This window comes from Nelusetta ayraudi, unplaced genomic scaffold (assembly GCF_046127955.1).
Source record: "Nelusetta ayraudi isolate G7.1 ecotype Tasmania unplaced genomic scaffold, CSIRO-AGI_Nayr_v1 ptg000019l, whole genome shotgun sequence".
In the NCBI taxonomy this organism is placed as follows: domain Eukaryota; kingdom Metazoa; phylum Chordata; class Actinopteri; order Tetraodontiformes; family Monacanthidae; genus Nelusetta; species Nelusetta ayraudi.
The window spans coordinates 3,060,754-3,085,000 of record NW_027466069.1 but is presented as its reverse complement, the minus strand read 5'-3'; the positions used below and the strand labels follow the sequence as shown (position 1 = coordinate 3,085,000).

The following is a 24,247-nucleotide window of genomic DNA, read 5'->3' as shown; positions in this document are numbered from 1 at the left end:
ACGCTTGCCGGTATGTATGAGTACAGGTGGTTGTTTGTCTGTCTGTGCGGCCCTGCAGTGAACTGGTGACTTGTCCGAGCTCCAGACCCCTGTGAGCCTAAGTGTAGAATGCTAGATGGATGGAATTGCTGAATGATTGAAGTCTCTGTATCTGTCAGCGCACCGTGCCGTGAATTCAAAACACCAGTTCTGCTCCAACGTAGAGCAAAACAAAAGTTCAAAACAGGGCTTTGCTGTATAAGTACTTTTACTTGTATGGCTTCGGTTTACCTCTCAAGTCAATCAGCAGCCGGCAATCAAGATTCCGCCCTGTGACAGTAACCCGAGAGAGGCCTCCTTCTCTTTTTTCCTGCATAAATCAGTCTACGGTTTCAAGGGGGTGATATGGGAGCGAGTATTTAATTGCTTGCTCATGAATAATGAATTTCTGTTGAAGCAGAAGGCAGTGTTCACTTGCAGTGCTCCATGTTGAACATTAATTAAGCACCATAAATTCCTGCTAATCCCTGCTGAAAAGAGCACTTCATGTTGCTATATTAAGCTGGTGTTACGGACTTGTTAGTGCGGGTGTACCACTGATTAGTTTCTCTTTGGCATTAAATTTATTTATTTATTGCAACAAACTGGCAACAAAACACGGAGTGGCACTAGTTGAAATAACATGGACCGCTGAAATGTTGCTGTTGCTCTTCCTTCCTGTCCTCCTCTTACTCGGGGGCCGAGCTCAAGCAATGGCTGGCACTGGATCAGGACCACTTTGTATTTCTAATGTTTCATTATTATTACCTAGCCCAAGTGTATGGCTGGCTTGAACGGAGCAGTGGTTAGCGCTCTCCCCTCACAGCAAGAAGGTTGTGGGTTCGATCCCGGGCCTGGGGCCTTTCTGTGTGGAGTTTGAAAGTTCCCCCCTGTGTCTTCATGGGTTCTCTCCAGGTTCTCCAGCTTCCTCCCACAGTCCAAAAACTGGCATGTTAGGCAAATTGGGAACTCTAAAGTAAGTGTGTGTGTGTGTGTGTGTGTGTGTGTGTGTGTGTGTGTGTTTGTTCTATGTGGCCTTTCTGATTTGTCCAGGGTGCAGCCTGGGATAGGCTCCAACAGTGTGACCCTGAGTAAGTGGGTATGGATGGATGGAAAACAAATAATAAAATCTTGTCTATCAATGCATTGACAATTTAATATTTTAAGCGTATATTAAAAAAAATTAATCCTCTTTACGTGTCCCTAATCTTCTTCCGCATATTAATACGGAGAGTAGTCTCAACGTGGATGCGGTAGTCAATAGCAGCTCGTTGGAACACATGTGGCCAGAGGGATGTACATTTAGTAGGTGGCCACCAGGGGGCCTCACTCCAGCTAATCACTTTCAACTCGGAACACCTGTCGCGCTCGGGGCAGAAGACGCCGTGAGGCTGCGGAACTTGCGTCTTGACTCAGGCCACACACACAGAGACACAGAGACATACACAAAATACACAAACTCCTCCATATAACTTTAGCTCGGCGCTAAGGCCTCGTCTCGCGCCATCTGACAAAAGCAGCCGGTTGTTTTGAAGTCACTCACTTCGAACGGAACTGGTTCAGGGACCCGAGGAGCTGCGCGTGTCGGTCTGAGGTGAGTCGAGGTTTGGGGAGGGATCTTTTTTGTTGACTGACTTCTCGTTCGTGTGTCCGACGTCTCGCCCGAAGATGCGAAAGGTTGCAAAGCTTTCAAAGAGCCAAAATCAAACAAACCAAAATATGAGGAACAGACGAGCCATTCCTTTCGGAATCCTTCCTCTTTCATTTCGATTGAGCGCATCGTGACGTCTGACAGGCGTCATTCATCGCTGCTAAGACGACTTTCATGTTTTTTCACATAGTGATTCGAAGATATGAGGAGTTGTTACTTTGCTTTAAAGAAATAACTCTTATTCACACATTTTAAGAGTTAAGTCGGTGTGTTTTTTTTCCACTTCATTTATTTTTTTTAGTTGAATAATTTCCCCTTCCTCATAATTTACAACTGTACTTACCGGTTATTGGCCCGAGCCAACCGGTTTGAAGGGCTTTATATATAGCCTGTCCACCTGATTCAATAATAAATGGGGGTACTGAGGTAAATTAATCATGACCGAGTAAGAGTGAGCAGCCAACCTGAACAGTAAGTGAACCGATTGATGGAAATATGCCTTTCAAGGGCCGGTGCTGAAGATTTGGTGGCGTCTAATGGTAGGCATGGGCAAATGTTTAAGAAAAGTTCATGTCATCCTCGTTTCCTGATGTCTTGCTCGATCTCACCTCTTTCTTGCGCCACCTGGGATGTCATGGCAAGAATCACAGAACCCTGAGCGCATATAAGTGGAACCACTCTTAAAAGTACAAGTAAATGCTTATTAATGGTCATTGGATTTTTTTAGCAAATTGTTTTTAAGAGACCTTGTCAAGCTCAAAAACCCAAATAGTTTTTTTTTGTTTGTTTTTTTAATTGTTCTCGTCTATGAAATCCCAGCTAGGATTGCTCACTGTTCCAAAATGTCACACAAGTCATGGGGTCTTTTAATTGTGACAGTCCTCCTCCTCCGCCACCTCCTCGGGTCACATTGGAACATACAGATTGTCCGCCGCGTCTGCCTCACACAGCAAACTCCTTCCTGGAGCAGGTGGATGATTGGAAGTGCTGAAGGCGCCGCCCTTTGCCTTTTCCCGGGCCGTCTCGGATCGGGGCACGGCGCGTCACTCATTAACCTGTGTGAGAGCTCGCGCAGCTTCCCGAAGCAGCGGGCACCACGTGGGTCCTGGAGGAACTGTGAAACAGAACAGGTGACTCCAGGTGTTTGCTCAGGGGTGTGCCTGTTTGTTCCCTCCCTCCCTCCCTACCGCCTCGTCATTCCTGCTCACCCGCCCTGTGGGACTGTTCATGTGACGAGGCAGGGAGGCCGGTTGGAGGGCGGGGCTGCTGTATTGCTGCTATGACACTTCGGCACGGACGCACAAACAGGTTGAAGGCAGGTTTCCTTCCGAGTTGCGACAGTGCTCTCGCTCCGCCTGTAATGTCACCTCCCCGCCACGTAGCGAGTGGCTGGTTAGCGAGGAAATAAAGTACCTGCGACCCATCGACCGGCAGCCTGCCTCAGGCAACTGAGCTCGTATTTATTTTTTGTTTTGTGTTTGTTTTTTGAAACCGCTTTGAAGACATCTCCACCACCGCCCCCTCACTCCAGACATGCGTGTGTTCTCACGTCGCCGTCTGTCCCCGCTGAAGTTGGTTATCCTGGGGGGGACCCTCTTCATGGTGACCCTGGTGGTTCTCCAGAGGGACGTGGGCTCTGCGTCCACCGGCGACCCCTGGTTCCAGGACCTGGCCGACAGGAAGGACAGGGTGATGGTGATGGTCCGCGACGCCGTCCACAACATGGGCTTCCAGATCGGACCGCCGCAGCCGCCCGTGGTGGAGCAGGGCCCCACTGAAGACCCCAACTGCCTGTCTGGATTTTACACCCACGTTGACCTCAAGCCTCACCTGGAACGGCCACCGCAGGACCCCAAGGCCTTCGGCGCCGACGGGAAGGCGTTTCAGAAGGACCGCATGTCACCGGAGGAAGAGAAGGAGAAGGAAGAAGGCATGAAGAGACACTGCTTCAACCAGTTTGCCAGCGACCGCATCTCGCTCAGCCGCAGTCTGGGAGAGGACACGAGGCCTCCTGAGTGAGTTGCCATCCACTGAATATTAGCCCTTGATGTGTTTACCAACAAGCAGTCAGCTGGATAGCGAATTAGCTATCCTATGCTAGTTTAGTCGACACTTTACGGTGAAGTATGTACATGTACCTTCACTCTGTGCTTTCACACATTAAGAGATACAACTCAGAATATGTTAAGAGTGAAATACACTAAAAACAGAAGGTGCAGCGGTTCAAGAATGCTTACGGGCATTTGGAATAAAAGACTCACTCATTTTTTATTTTCTGTTTTTTTTTTTGTTTTTGTTTTTCAAATCAAATCTTTAATGTAATTTCTGTACATTTTGTATTATTTAAAGATAGTATTTTTTATTGAAAAGTGGTAAAACAAGTTCTTGCGGGGCTCTGCGAGGCCTCCCGTTGATCAGACACACCAGCCGCCTTTGCCTCCCTCCCATGCGCCGACTCTTTTGTGTGGCTCAGGTGCGTTGAGAGGAGGTTTCGCCGCTGCCCCCCGCTGCCCACCACCAGCGTCATCATCGTCTTCCACAACGAGGCCTGGTCCACCCTCCTGCGGACGGTCTACAGCGTCCTGCACACGTCTCCCGCCATCCTGCTCAAAGAGATCATCTTGGTGGACGACGCCAGTGAGGCAGGTGCGTGGATTAACAAATACACACACCCACACACACAAACACAAATTGCGTATTGGAAGTGGCCCACGCTATTTGTTGTTTGTTGTTAACATTAACACAAGGATGACTTCCCCTGTGGAAAAAAATGTCCTGGTTTGAAAGAAAGTTATTACTAAACTTGAGGTCATTTTGTTTTCTAGGGCAGCATTCCAGTCACTATACACTGCTCAGTGTGATAAGATAACCCTGCGCAGCCTTGGCTTTTACGTTTTACTGTTGCAGTGTGACGGTGAGGGAGCAGGGCAGTTAATGGCGTCGTAAATGAGAGTGACCCTGGAAGTGAATGTTTGTATCTTGTGATGTGGCACCAAAGTACCAAAAGTCTCAGCAGAAACTTGTGTTATTGTGCAGAGTGCACCACTGCTCTATGTTTTCTTACAGAACCACTTCTGTGGGATTTAGATGGTTAATACCAATAGCAACAAAACAAGTTGTTTAAAAATAAAAAAAAATAAAAACTGAAAGTACAGTAATGCATCACATGTTGGTTAAAGGAGACTTTCACGTCTGACGAGAAGCCAAGTGCACATAGTAAGACATAACGTAATATGACTTCAGTTTGTATTTTAATTGTACCTTAAAGTTCAAAGCAGCGGTTCTTTGCTGTGCAACTTGCAGAACTTTTAATTCCTGCATTTACTTTTGTGTGGAACGAAAATGTCTGGATAAACATTGCAGAATTTAAAAGTTGTTGCCATATGATTGGCTCATTAACTATTTGAGATCACGAGTAGCAATTAAACAATTTACCAAATAAAGGTGCCCAGCTATATCGGATCTGCCGATATTTGGCATTTTTTTGAAATGTTCGTGATCGGGCGTCATGTCATAAATCACCCATCCGATCAATGACGTCATGGTCGTGTTGAAACTTTTTTAATCTGTCTCATTTACTCCAAAGAGGTTTCACAGCATCGACATGTTTGTCTCCGAGAGAGATTCAAAGAAACTTCATTTTCGTCTTCGTGCCTCTTCCTGTTTTGAGTACTGGCGCTATGTGACGGACAATAAAGTTTCTTTGAATCTTCACGATAGCAACATCCATGGGTGACACAAACAAACATGTCCGAGGTGTGGAAGTTTTTCAGACTGAGAGAAACGGACATAGCACAAGCTATCTGCAATATATGCAACGCTACAGTACCTCGCGGGGGAACATCGGCAAAAAATTTCAACACGACAAATTTAATCAGGCACTTGGAAAAGATGCACACGGAGATGCATGTCGAGTTCAAGAAACGCAGCGCGGAGAAATAAAAAGAAAAGCAAACTCGAAACGGATGCTAAAGCAAACACCTTTAGACAGTGCTTGTCTGTATAGTCGGGAAAGTGAGAAGGCAAGGGGTGTACATAAATAAGTAATTTAAATATTGCTCCTCACGTGATCGGATCGGTGATCGGTTTATTTAAACTCGGTGATCAGTGATCGGCACAAAAATCGTGATCGTGTAAAGCCTACCTCTAATGAAAATACTAATGGTAATGTGGCCCTGCATAGAGTGACAGTGTTGCCTGTTCAAAGCAGCTTCCTAGACAGGCGGAGCAGCTGCAGAAGCGGTTTCATCACTTGTCTCTTGCTTATTGACTGGAGAGCTTTGCTGCTGACGTTCTCCTCGCCTGAAGAGAGGCTTTTGTCGCGATGCTGTTGCCCAGCGGTGCCTCCTTCCTGCGGCCTGTCAGAAAACAGCCAGTCAGTCGGTTCCCCTTGTCGGAACGTGCCGTTGGTCTCGGCTTCCCGTGTTCCTCTGCCGCTGAGCGTCGGAACTTCTCCTTTTGCTGCCGTGTGGTTGGTGCGCTCACTCAACTGAAACTCATACTCAAATGTGAAATGGGTATTGTGGTCGTACTCTTTCTCAGAGTGGGAGGGGCGTCTGACTTCATTTTACCAGCAACGTTTCCGCTGCGTGTCTCCTATGCAAAGAGTTTCTCAATTTTAGTTTTCCCTTTTGTCTACTTCCTTTTAAATTTCATTTAAAAAAAAAAAACAAGGGCGCGTCTATTGACAAAACTGTCGCTGCACTCCCGCCTCACCTTTCATATTCAGTCAATGCAGGACAGCAAAAACAGATTGGTATTTAGTTTTGTGTTTTTAGGGTGTTTTTTTTTTTTCTTCCTCAGAGCACCTGAAGAGCCAGCTGGACATCTTTGTGCGGCAGCTGAAGGTTGTTCGCGTGGTGAGGCAGAAGGAGAGGAAGGGCCTCATCACTGCCAGGCTGCTGGGGGCCGGCGTGGCTCAGGGGGAGATCCTCACCTTTCTGGATGCTCACTGTAAGACCACACACACACACACAAACACAGATGACCACAGTCTTACTCAAGCAGCAGCAACAGCAGATTGGAAGAACAATTGCAATAAGAGCATTGTGGGTTTTTGCTCGTCCCAGACGGTGATGAGTAAGACTCAGACAGAGTTGGGGTTTTCCCATTAATACTTTTCGTGTGCGTGTGTCAGTTATAAATGCAGCTCAGTTTGAGGCGCTAGCCATGCAGGATGCCGCGCTCTGTTCTCATGACATCAGTCTGCACACCACTTCCTTTTGTGTTTCTGACGAGATGCTGTTTGCAATGCCAAAGCAAAAATAAATAAATAAATAAATTCCATCTCTCGCGCCGACCCTGCGCAGGCGAGTGCTTCGACGGGTGGCTGGAGCCCCTGTTGATGCGTATTGTGGAGGAGCCGACCGCCGTGGTCAGCCCGGAGATCACCACCATTGACCTGAACAACTTCAAGTTCCACAAGCCGGCGTCCACCAGCCACGCCTCGAACCGCGGCAACTTCGACTGGAGCCTGACCTTCGGGTGGGAGGGCATCCCTGAGGAGGCCCGGAAGCTGCGCAAGGACGAGACCTACCCTGTGAAGTGAGAAGCAGCTCACCGTCGTCGCCTTAAAACCCACAGCGGGGTTATTTCACTGTCTTGACAGGGTATTTTTTTGTGTGTCTAACCCTCAACAATCCACAGAACTCCCACCTTCGCCGGCGGCCTCTTCTCCATCTCCAAGAAGTACTTTGAACACATCGGAACGTATGACGACAAAATGGAGATCTGGGGGGGTGAGAATGTGGAGATGTCCTTCAGGGTCAGTGTGCTGTTGTTGTTGTTGTATTTGTTATTATTATTATTAGCGTCATTATCATTATTTTGATTTCTTTCTTCATGTCCCCCTCTGCCAAACCCAAAGGTGTGGCAGTGTGGCGGTCAGCTGGAGATCATCCCGTGCTCTGTTGTGGGCCACGTGTTCCGCACCAAGAGCCCTCACACGTTCCCCAAAGGCACGGCAGTCATCACCCGCAACCAGGTGCGCCTGGCCGAGGTCTGGATGGACGACTACAAGCAGGTCTTCTATCGCCGCAACAACAACGCCGCCACCATGGCCAGAGAGGTCAGAGTCGACGTGTTTAACGCACTCATGATTGTGATTATGGTTTTGAAATTCTTCTGTTTTTTTTGTTTGTTTGTTTTTCTGTATTTGTTTATTTTAAATGTGCATCGCTCTCTGCAGCACAAGTATGGAGACATATCTGATCGCCTGGAGCTGAGAGAGCGGCTGCACTGCAAGAACTTCACCTGGTTCTTGAACACCATCTACCCAGAAATCTACCTTCCTGATTTGCACCCGGAGAAGTTTGGTGCTGTGAGTCCACTTCCCCCTATTTAGCCTCTGTGGATTTGTGACAGAATAAATGTTTTCCTCGTGTTTCGTAATTTCCGCTTTAAGTTTTTTTTCATGTTTGTATTGCACCCCAGTTGAAAAATCTCGGCTCCAAGACCTGCCTGGACGTTGGAGAGAACAACCAGGGGGGGAAGCCAGTCATCATGTACACGTGTCACAACATGGGTGGCAACCAGGTAAAGGAGGGCGAAGGCCTAGAATTTCAATTTCAAAAATAAATGCAGATTGTCCTGGTTGAGCGTGGGCACACTGGTGTCTGACATGGCTGCTGGTCCATTCCTGTCCAGTACTTTGAATACTCGTCTCAAAAAGAGCTGCGCCACAACATCGGGAAGCAGCTGTGCCTTCAGGCCTCGAAGCCGGGAGACCCGGTGAAGATTGAACTGTGCCAGCGGAAAGGAAAGGGCACCACCTTGGCGCCGTCACAGGAGTGGATTATTACAGAGGTTAGAACTGTTTCCTTAGAAAAACATCTGTCTGAACTCTTTGTAACGCTTCCGCTGGCTCAAGTTGTAATTCTACGTGACTGGTTATTAGCTAGAAAATATGCTTGGTATTGAATTACGGCTTTCCTTTTTTTCTGAAAATATCATTTGTGTTTTATTGGCTGTGAGCGATCATGGACAGTGACAACGTGTCAACTATTAACTCAGCGCTTTGAAACCTAACAAATGTGCTTCCCTACACACTGCCCCGGCAGAACAACCTCCTGAAGAATCCCGGTAGTGGCCACTGTTTGCGGCTGGACGGAGGCAAAATTCTGATGGACACTTGCAGCGCTGACGACTCCTTCCAACACTGGACCTTCAGCTGAACTCTCCTCCAAACAGCAGAAGAAGATCAAAAACTCTGTGGCACCTCGTGCCCATTACGCTGCTACGGGGAGCGCGCTCCATAATCAAGCAGAAGGGATTCCTGCTGTGGAGCTTTGGGGTGTTTGGCTGGTTGCCAATTAAAGATGAAGGAGAGAGTGAAGACCATTGGCAGCGCTTGGGTTGGCCTTAATTTTAATTTTTTATTTAAGATGGAACAGAGACATTTGAAGGTGGTTTTGGGGGGATGACCTAACACGGAGTGGACCTTGTGTTCATGATTGGTGGCTTCACTGTGGGGCAGTGATCTTAATTAAGTGAAAATTTCACTTTAGCTGGAAAAAAAAAAAAAAAAAACACAAATGAAGAAAAAACAAAAGAAGGGATGTTGATAACTCTTGTGCCTGATTTTTGTTTTTGTTTTTTTAAAATAAATTGTATTTTGTCTCACATAAATTCACACTTGAATGACCCTGTAGTAGTAGTTCCTTTAGCTGCTGTGATTTAAATGGATTCCAATAATGACTAATTCTCTGTGGCCAAATTGTTTTTCAGGATTTAACATGCTCAGGATTTAACAGTGAATGACTCAGTGAATGACTCGGTGAACACACGCAGTTTTAGTCGGCCTGCTGATAACATCAGTCAACCTCAAAGCCGCGCAGCGATTTTCTGCGCTCAAAGCACTAATTATTTCTTGTGTAACTCTTATACAGAGATTTGTCTCGGAGCGGTAAACATTCCTGTCACTTGTTACCAGCTGCTACACAGGGAGGACCAGAAATGTTAGTTACAGTTACCGCCCCCACCACCACCTCTTCCCCCACCGCTGCACAGTTTCGAAACTGAGACAAGACCTCAATATGTTGACTTCACAGCACTACACAGGGAAAATAAGCTCTTAAAAAGACTTAGCAATATTTGTATTGTGGTCTCTATTGCTATTTTTAGTCACTACAGTATTGTGGGGGGGTTTTTTTGGTTGTTTTTCAGAGGTTTGCTAAAATCTCCATTCTGTAATATTTGGCTGTTTGCCTAAGAAATAAGAACACAAATATATGGTACTTTTCGGTTAGATTTTATTTTAGATAATTTTATTGATTTGTATCCTGTGGAGTATATATTATAAAGACATGTAATACTGATGATATAACATAAATATATACCGTTATATATTCTTTCTGTTACATTATATAGGGCTTTTGTTTCGTTTCAGATTTGTTTTTGTGACGTCATAAGGAAGTCAGTTTTATGGGAGAGTTGCATTCGACGCTAGATGGCGGCATTTAGCCGCTGACCGTTTTTGCAAGCAGAGGATGACGACTGGGGTTTTTTTCACCACAGCCGCCCGAACAACGCGTCATGTGGCCACAGGGTCATGAGAGCAGCTCCAGCGGCGGCACAGACGTGACTGCACGGAGCAGAAGATGAGTGCGGAGCAGAAGATGAGTGCGGAGCCGGCGACCCGCTCCGAGGTGTTCGGACAGCTCAGGAAGGAGCTCTACGGAGAGGAGCACTCCTCGGGCTCCGACACACACATATTCATCATCCTAGGAGCCTCTGTGAGTATACCGTCAACACTCCATTTGTTTTCAACATTCCAACAGAAATTTCGGGGGGGGGGACAAAAAAAAATAAAAAAATAAACAACGACGCTTTGGGGGCAGGGACGGGCGGGCGGTGGACGGAATGTGTCCGGGGTTGACAGACTGAACAATCCTCTGGGGTCAGAGTGGAAATCAGACTGAGAGCAAAAATGTGCCGAATCAACTTATTTCATTGTCAATCAATGAAAAGCGAGGCGTTGTTTGTGCCAAGTTCTGGAACTTGCATGGGTTCTTTCTGTTTTTCTTTCATTTTACCAACCTGCGTGTTATTTCCAGTTTAAATTGCACTAAAAGGGGGGGGGAGTCCTACAGTAAAAGGTGTGTTCCAAGGTCCAACGTTGCACAACAAATAGACTCCACCGACATTGTCTGCTCAACTCTTTCTCCCCCCCAAAGTATTACGCCTTTTCTGTTCAAACAGGGAGCAAAGACTTATGGTGCCTCATTCTTTGACTTGTTTGTACAGGGCGATCTGGCAAAAAAGAAGATCTATCCTACGCTGTGGTACGTCACTGTGTTGGAACTACAGCCTCTCCTTGTGCTCGGAGGAGTTTGACCCTTGGCAAGAGTTCCGGCTCGCTGCCTTTGACTTACACTGTCCCTCCTGTAGGTGGCTGTTCAGGGATGGTCTGCTCCCGGGTGACACATACTTTGTGGGTTTTGCCCGGTCCGACCTGACTGTGGAGGATATCAAGGCAGCATGTCTACCTCATATGAAGGTAGGATTTATGTTTACATGGTGTAGAGTGTAAAATGTAAAGAATCTGCACCATACAAAATAATACCAACATTTTCTTGCGGTTCTGTCCGTCTCCACTGCTCATGCCTGTCTGTGAATTTCCAGGGATGGGAGCGATCCAACATCTACGTAGATGTTGGATCTTCTTTTGCACTGCAAAGTGTGCAGATAAAGTGTGTGATGAACCTTACAGGGCTGTCCCGTCTTGCAGCCGCCTTGTTTTTGTTCCATTCCACACCAGTGGAAAGACCAACAACGCATTTGTTTTAACTAAAATGCTTGCATTTATTTTTGCATTAGATAATGATAAATGTAATAACTTAAAGGTTTTACAAATAAAAATAAACATTGAGCCAGCCACCACTGAAACCACTCTGCTGAAATACGCATGCTGCTTGCTGTTATGCTCTGATGCGGTTTGATGACATCATCATTTAGTGATACCAGGAAATTCGAGGAATTCATTCTTTGGGATGACTATTAAATTCGGGAGAAATAAAAGTCATGTTTTTTATGATATTTTTTCCCAATACCGATATTTTCAGATTTTAATTTATAATGCCTTTATCGGCCGATAATATCTGACTTCTCTACTAATAATGAAATAATAATAATCTAAATTTTATTTAATATGGGACTTTCTGATCTTTGTTAATCAACTTGCAGATCTTTTCTTGTTGCTGGATAGGAAACCGTTGTTCTCTGTTTCTTGCAGGTCTCAGACGAAGAGAGTGAGAGTCTCGCTGCCTTCTTCCGTAAAAACTCATACCTCAGGGGCACGTACGACGACGTCAGCTCTTTTGCCCGACTCAACGCCCACCTGTCTTCGCTACCAGGCGGAGAGGACGCCAAGCGGCTCTTCTACCTGGCTCTGCCTCCAACTGTGTACCATCATGTTAGCACAAACATCCGAGCCAAGTGCATGAGTAGCAGGTCAGCAGCGACTTCACCCAAGACTCCACCCCCCAGATGTTTCCTGTGCATGTGACAGCTTTAATCTGACGCTCTGTGTTGGGAAAGCAGAGGGTGGAACAGGATCATCGTTGAGAAACCGTTTGGCCGGGACCTCCAGAGCTCGCACGAGCTGTCGGCTCATCTGTCCTCCATGTTCAAAGAGGATCAGCTCTACCGCATAGACCACTACCTGGGCAAGGAGATGGTCCAGAACCTGATGGTTCTGAGGTAACATCTTGTTGGATAACCCGCTGGTCAAAGATGGATTTCCGTGGAGTGTAAACTCGCTTGTCTCTTGTAGGTTTGGAAATCGCATCTTTGGACCCATATGGAACCGGACCAGTGTGGCCGCGGTGGTTCTCACCTTCAAGGAACCGTTTGGCACCCAGGGCCGCGGAGGATACTTTGATGACTTTGGGATCATTCGGTGAGATACGGTGGTCCAACATTTTGGACAGGGTTGGACAGGGTTTTTTAACGCCAGTATGTCTCCAGTTTGTGAAAATGGGGTTGGTTTGCTCCTCTTTCAAAAATGTGTCTAGTTAAGAATGTAGCTATGAACTTTACCTTTCCCCAGTTACCATCAACACCTCTCAGCCAGATGTTGTGCTCTGCCCTTTCGGACTGCCTTGAATTTCGCTCCTTCCAAACATGGAAATTCCAACAAAGCATCAGTTTTGAAGGGAGAATTTTAGCAGCAGGCTGTAAACAGAAAGCTAAATACACTGGTTTCAGTAGAGAACAGCAGGGTATTATTATTTGTCACGTAATGCTGCTCCACTCCACTCTGTAATAAAAAACTAAACCAGGACAATAGACGTGCGTCTAGAACATTTTGCCGTGATGATGGTCCTTGATGATCATTTCTGCACGTAGGGATGTCATGCAGAACCACCTGCTGCAGATGCTGTGCTTGGTCGCCATGGAGAAACCAACGTCGACCAGCCCTGACGACGTCAGGGACGAGAAGGTAATTTGAGCTGTGCGGGGGGATCGTCCATACGTTCCTTCAGTTTAGTTTCTTCCCCACCCCTGTGAAGAGATAATGTTGCCATCATTGGCACACTGCAGGTGAAGGTGCTGAAGTGCATCGCCCCCGTTGCCGCCTCCGATGTGGTGCTCGGCCAGTACGTGGGCGACCCTAAGGGAGAGGGCCAGTCCAGGCTGGGCTACCTGGACGACCCCACTGTACCAAAGGGCTCCTGCACGCCAACCTTTGCCTCCGCCGTGCTCTACATCCGCAACGAAAGATGGGACGGTGAGGCATTTTCACTCATTTCCCCATCTGTACCCCACGAGATGTATTGCAATCGCCTTGAATCCACGTGTGCCGCCTCTTGCCAGGGGTCCCTTTCATCCTCCGCTGTGGCAAAGCCCTGAACGAGCGCAAAGCGGAGGTGCGTCTGCAGTTCACCGACGTGCCGGGCCAGATATTTGCCGACCGCTGTCAGAGGAACGAGCTGGTGATGCGAGTGCAGCCCGACGAAGCCATTTACTTGAAGATGTTGACCAAGAGGCCGGGGGTTTACTTCAGCCCTGAGGAGACGGAGCTGGACCTCACCTACAAGAGCAGATACAAGGTACGGAGCATTCTGCTGCACTTCAGCTGCAGGAGCTTTGTGTTTCCCTCTGTGTCTTTTCTTGACCAGATATTAGGATCTTGTACTTGCTTCAAGGTCCCTCATCATTTGTTCCACTTTCATCCCACACTCCAGAGAGCAGTTTAGCACAATTATTTCTAAAAAAAAAAAACAAAAAACAAAAAAAAAACACCTCACCGTTAGCTCTCTGTTTACATCTTACCATTAATTTTTATTTATTCATTTTTAGCTTTGAGCTAATACTCATTGAACCTTGCACTTGCTTTTTGAAGCTGACATAAACAAGGCAGCTGCAAGACGAGACAAATACCTGGTTGGGGAGCGAGTGCACCAGTTCCCTTTGTGACAACACAGAGGGCACTCACTGTCAGCCTTGTGTGGATCAAACCCCAAAACTGCTCAGGCGTTAACTGACACAACAGAGACACGGACTGTTGTGAGAAAACAACATTAAAGTAAGATGGGCCCATTCAGAAATGTGTTATACACTGTGTGCAAGTGGATTCTCGGCTTATGTCATGATCATGGTTTGGTAAGAAACATAAGAGATTATGTTAAGGGTGGTTCCAAATTGTGCTCTTCCCCCAGAACGTGAAGCTCCCAGACGCTTATGAACGGCTGATACTGGACGTCTTCTGTGGAAACCAGATGCATTTCGTCCGCAGGTTTGTTTGCAAAACGTAGTGAAACATTTACACACAGGGTTGCCAAGACTGCGTTCCTGGGAAACAGGACGCCCCCTTGAGTCCATCGGCGGAGGTTGAGGTTGATTCAGTGCTCCCCTCCCAGCCCCTCACCCCTTCATAAACGCATCAGACTCTGTGCAGGATCGGGACGGCTAGCTTATGACTCACGCAGTCCACCATGGGCTGTAGAAAAGTTGGGCCAACAGGCAGTGCAGTGCACCTTGTGTAACATTATGGGGCTGGCAATACGATTAGTGTGGCTGGCAATAAGATTAGTGTAGTGTTGTTCAGATAAAGTGCCCTGTCATTCATTGATTGACATTTGACCGACTATTTATTACTCTCACAGAAATATGGGACTCATAATTTTTAATGGTAGGCAAGCCGACTGACCTATAGAACCATATTTTATTTCGATTGATTCTGTTTGGATCTTGAAAAATAGTGTTTTAAGTGGTTGGAGCGTAAACACAAGGAAAACCAAAAGGAAAAAAAGAGAACTAAAAAGAAATTCTCTTATCCTGTGCCAGTGATGAGCTGCGAGAAGCCTGGAGGATCTTTACCCCGCTGCTGCACCAAATAGAAGCAGAGAAGAAGAAGCCCATTCCTTACGTATATGGAAGGTAAGGTACCATTGTGGGATTAAAATGCAGGAGTCGGGAAAGAAACCCGCATGTTTGCCTGTCTCACGTTTGCGTCCGCTGTGACCTTTGTCTCTTCCCGCTGGTGTCCCCAGTCGCGGCCCAGAAGCGGCGGACGAACTCATGAAGAACGTGGGATTCCGCTATGAGGGAACGTACAAGTGGGTGAAGCCCCACATGTAATGACATCTCCTGTCTCACGCTAACACACTAATACACACTTTTGTAGAGAGCTTTTACAAATAATAATAAAAAAAGACTTTACTGCAATCTGTCACCGCTGTGCTCTCGTCTGATTTCACCGTTGGTTTTTTGTTGTTTCTAATCCAACCAAAATGTCAACATTTTTCATTTTAAATTCAGCAATCACTTATCTGTTCACTTTTCAAAAGCACCCGTCCCACTAACAACCTCTGGCCTCCAGAGAAAATGCACTTAACAACTTGACCCAACGTGATTATCTGTGTGTTCACAGTAGCGTGCGTGTGTGCGTGTGTGTGTGTATGCTCCTGTTCTTTGCTGCCAGCTGGTATGAGTTGGCGGCAGCCCGCTGAACCATAACATGATGTCACCGATGCCAAGTATTATTACCTCATCATGATTCTTGATGCCAGGTGAGCAGGTTGATGTGGTTTGTAAAAACAGTCTTGATGACAGAGGGGCGCTTGAAGCTCCGTCAACAGGTAATGGTGACTTCCAGCTAGACGGCGACTGTTTTGATTTCTTTCTTTATCTCTGCGTCTGAATTGTGTTAAATTGTTTGACTCCCTGCAATGATTTGATTTTTTTCATCTCTAGCGTCTGAATTGTGTTAAATTGTTTGTTTGCCTGCAGCGCACTAATGGCACCCGTTTGTGTCTCTACCAGTTACGTGGTCTAGCTGGGCTCCTCCCATCGACAAACACGCACACACGCACGCACGCACACACACCAGCTGACAGCAGACCGTGGGGCTGGCGTCAGTACCTGCTGGACCGTGGAAAGCGCAATGCGGGTGAACAGCTGCTAAAAGGAACTTCACCTCAGGAGCGTAGTGTGTTGTACTGGCTCTTTACTAGCCTAGATTTGATAATATGGGCTGTTGTATTCTCACCAAGTAACTCTGATCTCTATGAAACAGTCGAATGTGGGGTTATACTTGAGGTAAAATCTAACAGGGAGGGGAAACTGTGTCGTCAAACTGTGCTTATTGTTTGTTTTTTTTTACTGCATGAAGTTGTTAACTGTCTTTGGAACGCTGTTGACATTACTGCTCGAGAGGCTCAAGTGAAGGGAAAAGCATAAAAAAAAAAACCCGCATAACAAACTGTGCATTACATTTTACTTTAATATGATATAAGATTTACGGTACTCAACCAACAAACATTTAAAAATAAATAACTCATATTTGTTGCATAAGGGTACTTGGAAAAAAAACTAACTGAAACATGAGGAAGTCGGTTGCCAGGACTTTCCCTGAGGCTGACTGGTTGAAATTGACATAGCAACCTGGCCAAAATAACATTCATACTGTCGTTTGTTTTTTTTTTCTTTACTGTCATCGGTCAGCGTTTCTTTTCCTTAACTTTGGTCGCCGGAGTTGTTGGCAGCCTCGATGCCTCGGGCGTACAGGCGAACCAGCTGGGCATGAACCCTGAGAGGAAAAGTTGTTGTTCCCATTATGACGTTGCAAAAAAAAAAAAAAAAAATGCACTGCAAGGACTACAAAAAATAAATAAATAAATTAAAGACTTGTACCTGCACATGATTTCTGTTACGGACAGAATCTCTCCATCGCAGTTCCAGACTGACACCTCAGGAGCTTTACTGCAGCACAGACCGCACAGGAAGGAGCTTCTTGCTTTGTAGCCCTCGGCCGTGTCTTGCCCTGGGCCGTCCTCAGAGAGGCGCAGCCGCGATCCGTTCCTGCTCACCGCCTCCACGTTCCCCGTCTGCCCGTCATCTGGCCCCACGTTGGTTCCGCAAATGCCCTCGTAGTCGTCGTCCTCTTTGCCGGGAGGCAGAGAGAAGCGGACGGCCTTCACGCGGTGGACCTCCACAAACGGAAAGTCAAACTGAAAGTATAATAATAAAAAAAATTTAAAAAGATGGCCGACCGTGTTCACTGGCGTCTTTGAAAGTCCACCGCCGTTTCAAAATGTGACGTGCCTTGGGTCCGTACCTGGTCCTGTGTGCCGGTGTGTCTGTAGAGAAATTTGAGAAAGCCCAGTGGGTGGCCCTCCCACACCAGGATGAGGTCCCCAGAACCGTCTGCCAGGTGGGCAGAGGGCGAGAGGCCCATAGGACTTTTGGGACATGAGCTGGACATGCAGGTGAGAGACACAGACCTGAACCTGCCTTCCACAGTCACCCACTCACCTGGAGGGAGAGGCAACACATGTTTGATTTTATTTACTTGGCGCACACACACTGGTACCCTTTGCGATGCACTGATTTTTATTTGTTTATTTATTTTAGGGCTGTCAAATGATTATTTTTTTTAATCGCGATTAATCGCAGAATTTTCTAATATGATTGCATTTGTCAATCGCTGTATTTAATTTTATTTTGAAAATTAACTGGATTTTCTCGTGTTTCTTTGAGCGACTTCCTGTCCAGCTTGACGCGGATCGCTCACGGAGGTGCACGCTGCTTCACACCTGGTCTGAAATTCAGAGTCTGAAGGGTGTCATTCAGACTCTGAATGACACCATCGTTTAACAAGGGCGCCGAAAGATTGTATTTAGAGACTGTATTTAACTAATTGCGATTAATGTGTTAACGCTGACAGCCCTAATTCATTTATATAAGAGGAAGTGAACTGCGGTTTGTTTGGCAAATGAGCCGGTCTGAATTGCTGGGATCAAGCTGGATGAGGCCCAAAAAAAACAAACACAAAACAAAACGTGACAATGCAAAAGAAACAGGTTGAAAGTCGTCTTTAACTTGTTTTAAACAGGATGAGCCGAAGGAACTGCACTGGCACTGACAATTCCTGCTCTGCCGACTAACAAACAACATACACACAAGCCGGGACTGACCGTCTGAGTCACTGCTGAACTGGCTGTAGTGGGAGCTGCACTGGGAGCCAGAGTCGGCGGGCTGCTGGATCAGTCTTTCCGTGCTTCTTGAGCAAACACTGCACCTGAAAGAAAAAAAGGAAAGAAAGCTATGAAACCCAACGGCTTTAGTCTGGTTGCAAAGACGGTGAAATGCACTTGACACCCATTCGTGTGAGCGCGATCGTCTATTTGTCGACAGCCAGAGGTGGCTGCCCTCAGACAAAGGCAAGAGGCACTGAACCCTGTGAGGTGAGACAGAGGCTCGGCTTTCGGCTGGATTAAGTTCCCCCTGACATGGTTCCAAGCCCTCTTAAGATGCACCAAACAAGGACGGGTTCCCAGGGACACTTTTCCTTTTCATTCCTTTTCCTTGTCTCCTCAACTCCATCTGCTGGCCGGCCGCCTTCAGGAAATGTTCTACTCTTCGGGGCCTTTCGGGCAAACGCTGCTTCAGGAAGTCACGTCGCAGCAACAGCGCCACATAAAAAGTTGCAATAAAAGTGCTTTGGAGTTGTCGCCCAACAACACCATACCCACTTCCCTTTGAAACCGTGTTTATATATTAACACAGCATGTTGTGTGTTTACAGCGGTTTCACTCCCCCCCCCCTCAGTGTTGTGGGTGTGTGATGGTGTTTTACCCTGACAGGCAGCGCGTTCTGTCTCTGGGACTGGAGATGACAGGGTCTGCTGGTAAATACTGAACTACGCCTGCATAGCTCCTGTTGCACAGGTACATCATGGTGCCTGCAGAGAGGAGAAGTGCCACGTAAGCTGGAAACACATGGAAGGAACTTGCAACTTCTCTTAACTTTACAAACTATGTGACATTTTCGACTATATTATGATATTTGTACATGAAAATCTCAGAGTCATATACGTGTAATCATATTTTACGGCAAATATGGCAAGGCAAGAACCCGAGAAATGAGAAAGGTTTATCTAAAAGTAGTCGAGCTGAGAGGTCTGCAGCACTCCCTACAGGTTAGAGGGTGCAGTCTTTTGAAATTGCATCTTTGTTAGGAACGGACAGGCAAACAGTATAGCAGAATAAAAGGTAATTAAAATAAATCAATTGTTTTGTTTGTGTGCACTCGTAGGAAAACAGTAAATCCTCCTCCTTAAACATGTACCAGTTAGATGTCTTGAAGTTGTAGAGAACTCTGATACAACTTAATTACTTTTTCATTTTCACTGCAGTAATTACATGTTGACCATGCGATGAACAAAACAGTGCAGGTTTAAAAAAGGAAAAAAAAATCTAGATGTCATCAGAAGTTTATGTAATACTGCCATCAGTGTTTTTTGGGGGGGTTTTCTACTGTGGTCTGCAAGGAGGCTCCACTCTTTGTAGTCCGGCAGAAGTGGGCAGAGTCTCATAGTATTTCAGTGCGCTGACTGCACCTGTACCTGAGTAGTCGTATCTCAGGGGTCCCATCCAGCGGTGCTTTTCGCTCTCGGCGAGCACATCCCCATAAAATCCATAGCCCACCAGGGACACTGAGTAGCGCACCAGCGCAGAGCCTTGATGGACTGAACAAACATCCAAAGGCTGAGAATCTCCTGCAAGGCATAGTCGGAGGTGAGGCTACACGCACAGATTAAAAAATAAACAAATAAATAAAAAAAATAAAAAAAGAATGAACTCACCAATGATGATGTGCAAAGCTGATGTCACTGGGTCGATGACGCCCACCGTGGCATAACACACGCAGTCCGTGGAGCCTGTCGTTGGGACGATACAACAGGATGTGTGGCGTTAGGTCTGTGGCCGTCGACTAAACACTCCAAACAGTCAGTGTTCATTTTGACAGCAAAATTTGATTTAGTTTTAGTCATAACTTAATCATCTAAATTGTTTTAGTTTTAGTTGACTAAATATCATAATCATTTTAGTCAATTAAAGTTATTTAGTCGATTCCTGATGCCTTCGCGCCACAGTTTTTACAAGGTGTTTTATTTTCTTTCATATCAAACGTGTCCTGTCGTCTCTTCCGCCCCACTGTTGACATTTGGTCCTAAACTAGTCTGTACCAGATAATCTGTGTGTACGGACTACGTGACTTCCTGACCACGTGGCTCTGACTGGTTTACTTCGTTCACAACTCCTCTTTATAAGGAATTTGGATTTAGAACTCCACTTTCTAAATCGTCATTTCCTTCCACAAACAAAATGAGCTCTGATTGGATCTTGTCTCTGGCAGACATTTTCGTGTCGTTTTTATTCGTTGATGAAAATATCAATACACGTTGTCATGACCTGGCTCTTGACCACAACTAAAAGGGAGACGAAACCATGGCAAACAAATGATTCCAATTCGACCAAAATAGTGTACAAAGAAAACCAAACAGGGTGCGGCCGTGGAGTGCCTGGGAGTCCTGCAGCAGTGAGAGAGAGAGAGTGAAAGTGGCTGCAGGTGCTTAAGTAACCTCAGCACACTGGGCCCAGGTGTGCTGAGGCTGCAGACGATCACAAGTTGACACGCCTACCAGAACCTCCTTGATGACACTCCAGGGGCATCACAACGTCATCGTCTTAGTCCTTGTGAATTGATTTTTATTTAGTCAATGTCTCGTTTTAGTCAACAACAAAAAAAAGAAAATTTTTCCTCCACAAAATGAACACTGCCAACAGAGACCCCACTATTACCTGCGGGGATGATGCCAATGTGCAGCGGACAGGGCTGCAAAATGACGTCCGGGTCGTTCTCACAGCGGCCGGCTTCCTGCTGCGTGCGGCCGACCACTCCGTGGAGCACTTCACTGAACATGCCGTCCCCGCCAACACACACCACGCTGTCATGGAAACAAACAGAGGCTTTTCTTGCCGTTTCTTCACCGAGCCTACCTGTGCTGCTGACAGCGCCGCAGAGGCCTTACCCATCAAAGCCGGCCAGGTCTTTCTTCAGGAGGTGATCCCTGGCCTGGTTCGCCTGTTCAGTCACTGCACAAAACAACATCAGGCCCGTCGCTCACATTCATCCTGTCAGACTTTCAACACTTTTGTTTCTCTGTCACTCACCAATCACGTGAGAGCTGATTCCAGCCAGCTCAAACAGAGGGGCGACCAGCGAGTGGTAGATCTGTCTGCCTTTCCTTTTGCCCCCAAACGGATTGACAAACACCAGGAGTCTGTGCGGGCGCAATGGACCTGAGAAGACACCGTACTTGGATGATGAATCGTCTGAAAGGGTTAATACTTTGAATACTTTATTCATTCCCAAGGGGAAGTTGCTTTTCGTTGCAACTCCAACTCAACGTGAACGAGTAGCAATAGTGACATATAGTATAGAATAGTGAATGTATTTTGAGAATAAAGTGAAAACTAATTCCGCTGTGGATAAAGTGACAACCTTCACTGTCTTTCACCAAACATCACTTTAAAAATAAATGTTTTTTTCTATCATCTTGAACAACGATGAATGATTAAAATGCAAAACTTTAACATTTTGTAAAATAAAGGCGCACAGTCCAGAAGCACGTGAGAGGAGAAACGACTTTAAGATTTTCCTTTTTTAAACATTGTCTTGACTAATAAATCCGATTTCGGTTTGAAATTGATTAATCGCATCGATTAATATGTATATATATATATATATATAGTATCTCTGGTATACATATGAGGTGAAAGTGCGAAAGTGGAGATAGAACGCAGGACAGCTGTACTGCAGTTGTACTAGTATGCATCCTTACTGTGGGTTCTGAGGGCAGTCCGCAGGTGTTTTGTCCACTGGTCTCTGAGGACCCGACTGGGGCAGCTGAACTGGGTCCGGCCCAGGCTCCAGAGCAACCCATAAGATCCCCCGCTGCTGCGGCGCTTCACGTAGAAAACTGGACAACCAGGCGGACAGTTCATTGAAGTGAGCTGTGAAAACCACTGGATCGACACAAGCCGCACCATCGGGCCGCTGCGTAGCGGCTTGTGCTTTGGACACTAGCGTGTGAATTATTCACGGGCTCATCTAATTTTAAAGTCTGCAGCGCAGCTCATCACGTTGTATGATTACTGCTTACCTGAGCACAGGCCTGGATGTGTGCGTGTGTGTGTGTGTGTGTGTGTGTGTGTGTGTGTGCGGGGTGAGTTTGGCAGGACAGCCTCACCTGTGAAGTCTTTGTCCGTGTCCTCCACTAACTTCTGGGGCAGTACCTCCACCCGTCCCTCCTCCACTCCGACCACCTCCGCCACGGGCACTGAATCTTTAATCACAAAGACAGAATGAAAAGCGGTGTAACTATCACATGGCGCTGACCTCTTTAACCTGAATGCCTACAAACGTCCTCACACACGATTGTTTCAAGTCTGTAACGGCCTGTTTGGGACAGGAAATAGCCGGAACACTGACTGCATGCCTTTTTTTTTTTTTTAGACTTTCTGAAAGGCCCCTTTGTAGTGTTCTCAATGAGAGAGAAAAAAAAAGGTCACAAATTGTCAGAGACGAAATTCAATTTAGTGGTTCCGGAGTTCTGATTTTGTGGACGCTGGGTTGAGTGCGCATGACTTCTAATGGGACAAAGAGTTACTGTGAATGTCATTGAAGAAGATTTACACCGCTGGCACTTTGTTCCTCACGCACCCTTTTATTTTATAGGTCCTCATGCTATCGGCTCTGATATCAAAAAAATCGCAAATTACCTGGCAGTGGAGACAGCTTTTGGAATGACATAACCTCAACTGGGCCATCAGTCAATACTTTTTAGATTTTGTTTTTGTTTGTTTAATAGTACACGTAGGGTCACCAAAAGTTCGGTGTCCATTGACAACTGGCCTGACTGACCAGATACTCCAATGAACACCTGCCACTCTGTGTTCTTTGTGTGTGTGTTCCTCTTCCACAATAGGGGGCGTGTTGCCGTGGGGCTGGGGATGACTTCCGAGCATTGAGCGGCAGCCCTGACTCACGTCACCGTGAGCGAGTGCTCTCCGGCCGGTGTGTACAGTAAACTGTATTTCGTGTCGGTGCTGTTTAACTTGTTCCGCATGTTCTCCGCCAGCTGCCACAGACTTTTAGAGGGCTGAAACAATTGTTTCCGCCGCAAGGATCCGAAAAACGCATTAGGGGAGCCTGTTGAAGGTGGTGTTTTTTATTTATTTAAAGAAAAACCCAATCAGGCGGAAATGACTCCACTTCACCTGTTGTATTATCAGTCACAGGACGACATCAAACAACGACATTCTCTCACGGTTGACTTGACTTAAAAAAAAAAAAAAAAAAAAAAAGCCGCCTACTCGTTTTCTTGTCCCGGTTCTTCTTGTCCACCTCGGTCCAGTTGAAGTGCCATCCGGTCAGAACAGCCCGGTACCTCTTGTTTCCGACCCACAGGCTGGACTCCAGCCGCAGGTCCGCCTCCATCCCGGCAGCCGCAGCCTCGCTCTTGCACTTTTCTCGGAGAAACTTGAGCAAACGCGGCCGACATCCATAACGAAGTACCGCAGGCGCCGCCGCTGTCAACAGGCATCCGGCCTGCTCGCTGACGTCGCCATCAGTCACCGGATTCTTTTTTCTTTTTTTTTTCTTTTTTTTTTTATCAGATCTGAGAAAGTTCCCCTGACTGAACCCGAGGATCTGTCCTCTCCAGGTCACTGTTCCTGCCAGTGACAGCAGGCGAAGACACCGACCGACTGCCTCGCAGCGGTGGTTTATTCCCAAACATGTTTTCTTCCGCGGTCCCTCCCTGGTGACACCTGCTGCATTTGCATTTTGAACTGCTGATTGGCCCACTGGTTTATACCGTGGGACTGGCAGATCAGATCAGATTATCTTTTTGTGGCAAATTAATGTTTGGCTGATGAATGTTTCCATAGAAAAATAAATGAATTAGGCTTGGCTTAGGGAATGCTAATGAAATTGCTGCAAAACTGACGTTTGGGTATAGATAACTCAGGGACTCTTTTGAGTGTCTTTTAAAGACCATTAGCCATAATTTAAAGATAAATGCGTCAGGAGTGCGCACAGGTAGGTAGAATCCTACCTGTGACTGGGCGGGGTGGAATTGTGTTTCAGTGCAAACTATGCAGGGAAATTAATAAATTAATAAATTAATAAATAAATAAATAACAGATGGATGCAAACATTGTGCCTAATTCATTTAAAGGATGTTATGTATAGTATTTTAAAACTAGTTATTTTAGTAGACATTTA

General features: G+C 46.4%; 3 protein-coding genes across 4 annotated transcripts; 2 read left to right on the top strand and 1 right to left on the bottom strand.

Moving 5' to 3' along the window:
* Positions 1-1,361: 1,361 nt before the first annotated feature.
* On the top strand, positions 1,362-9,335 carry galnt6 (UDP-N-acetyl-alpha-D-galactosamine:polypeptide N-acetylgalactosaminyltransferase 6 (GalNAc-T6)). Its single transcript, XM_076026355.1, has 11 exons — positions 1,362-1,612; positions 3,172-3,684; positions 4,143-4,315; positions 6,473-6,622; positions 6,979-7,213; positions 7,316-7,433; positions 7,536-7,736; positions 7,857-7,988; positions 8,102-8,203; positions 8,315-8,473; positions 8,728-9,335. Exons 2-11 carry the CDS (start codon positions 3,203-3,205, stop codon positions 8,839-8,841), a joined length of 1,866 nt encoding a protein of 621 aa, XP_075882470.1. The 5' UTR covers positions 1,362-1,612; positions 3,172-3,202; the 3' UTR covers positions 8,842-9,335.
* Positions 9,336-10,186: 851 nt separating this feature from the next.
* Positions 10,187-16,373, top strand: LOC142888225 (glucose-6-phosphate 1-dehydrogenase-like). 2 transcript variants are annotated; one of them, XM_076026358.1, is made up of 13 exons: positions 10,187-10,401; positions 10,913-10,950; positions 11,057-11,165; positions 11,901-12,118; positions 12,209-12,367; positions 12,441-12,566; positions 13,016-13,109; positions 13,211-13,397; positions 13,484-13,719; positions 14,329-14,405; positions 14,957-15,049; positions 15,163-15,228; positions 15,935-16,373. In XM_076026358.1, exons 1-13 carry the CDS (start codon positions 10,267-10,269, stop codon positions 15,945-15,947), a joined length of 1,551 nt encoding a protein of 516 aa, XP_075882473.1. In that variant the 5' UTR covers positions 10,187-10,266; the 3' UTR covers positions 15,948-16,373. The 2 variants fall into 2 exon arrangements, with proteins under 2 accessions (XP_075882473.1, XP_075882472.1); XM_076026357.1 differs by lacking the exon at positions 15,935-16,373 and having other exon boundaries at positions 15,163-15,344.
* A 3-nt stretch (positions 16,374-16,376) lies between these two features.
* Positions 16,377-23,747, bottom strand: LOC142888224 (ceramide kinase). The gene is made up of 13 exons (XM_076026356.1): positions 23,335-23,747; positions 22,209-22,304; positions 21,801-21,938; positions 21,130-21,258; positions 20,988-21,051; positions 20,758-20,903; positions 19,758-19,832; positions 19,518-19,670; positions 18,749-18,854; positions 18,088-18,191; positions 17,229-17,425; positions 16,805-17,121; positions 16,377-16,700 (listed from the first exon to the last, which is right to left on the bottom strand). The coding sequence occupies exons 1-13, from the start codon at positions 23,456-23,458 to the stop codon at positions 16,628-16,630; spliced, it is 1,722 nt and encodes a 573-aa protein (XP_075882471.1). The 5' UTR covers positions 23,459-23,747; the 3' UTR covers positions 16,377-16,627.
* Between the last annotated feature and the right edge of the window lie 500 nt (positions 23,748-24,247).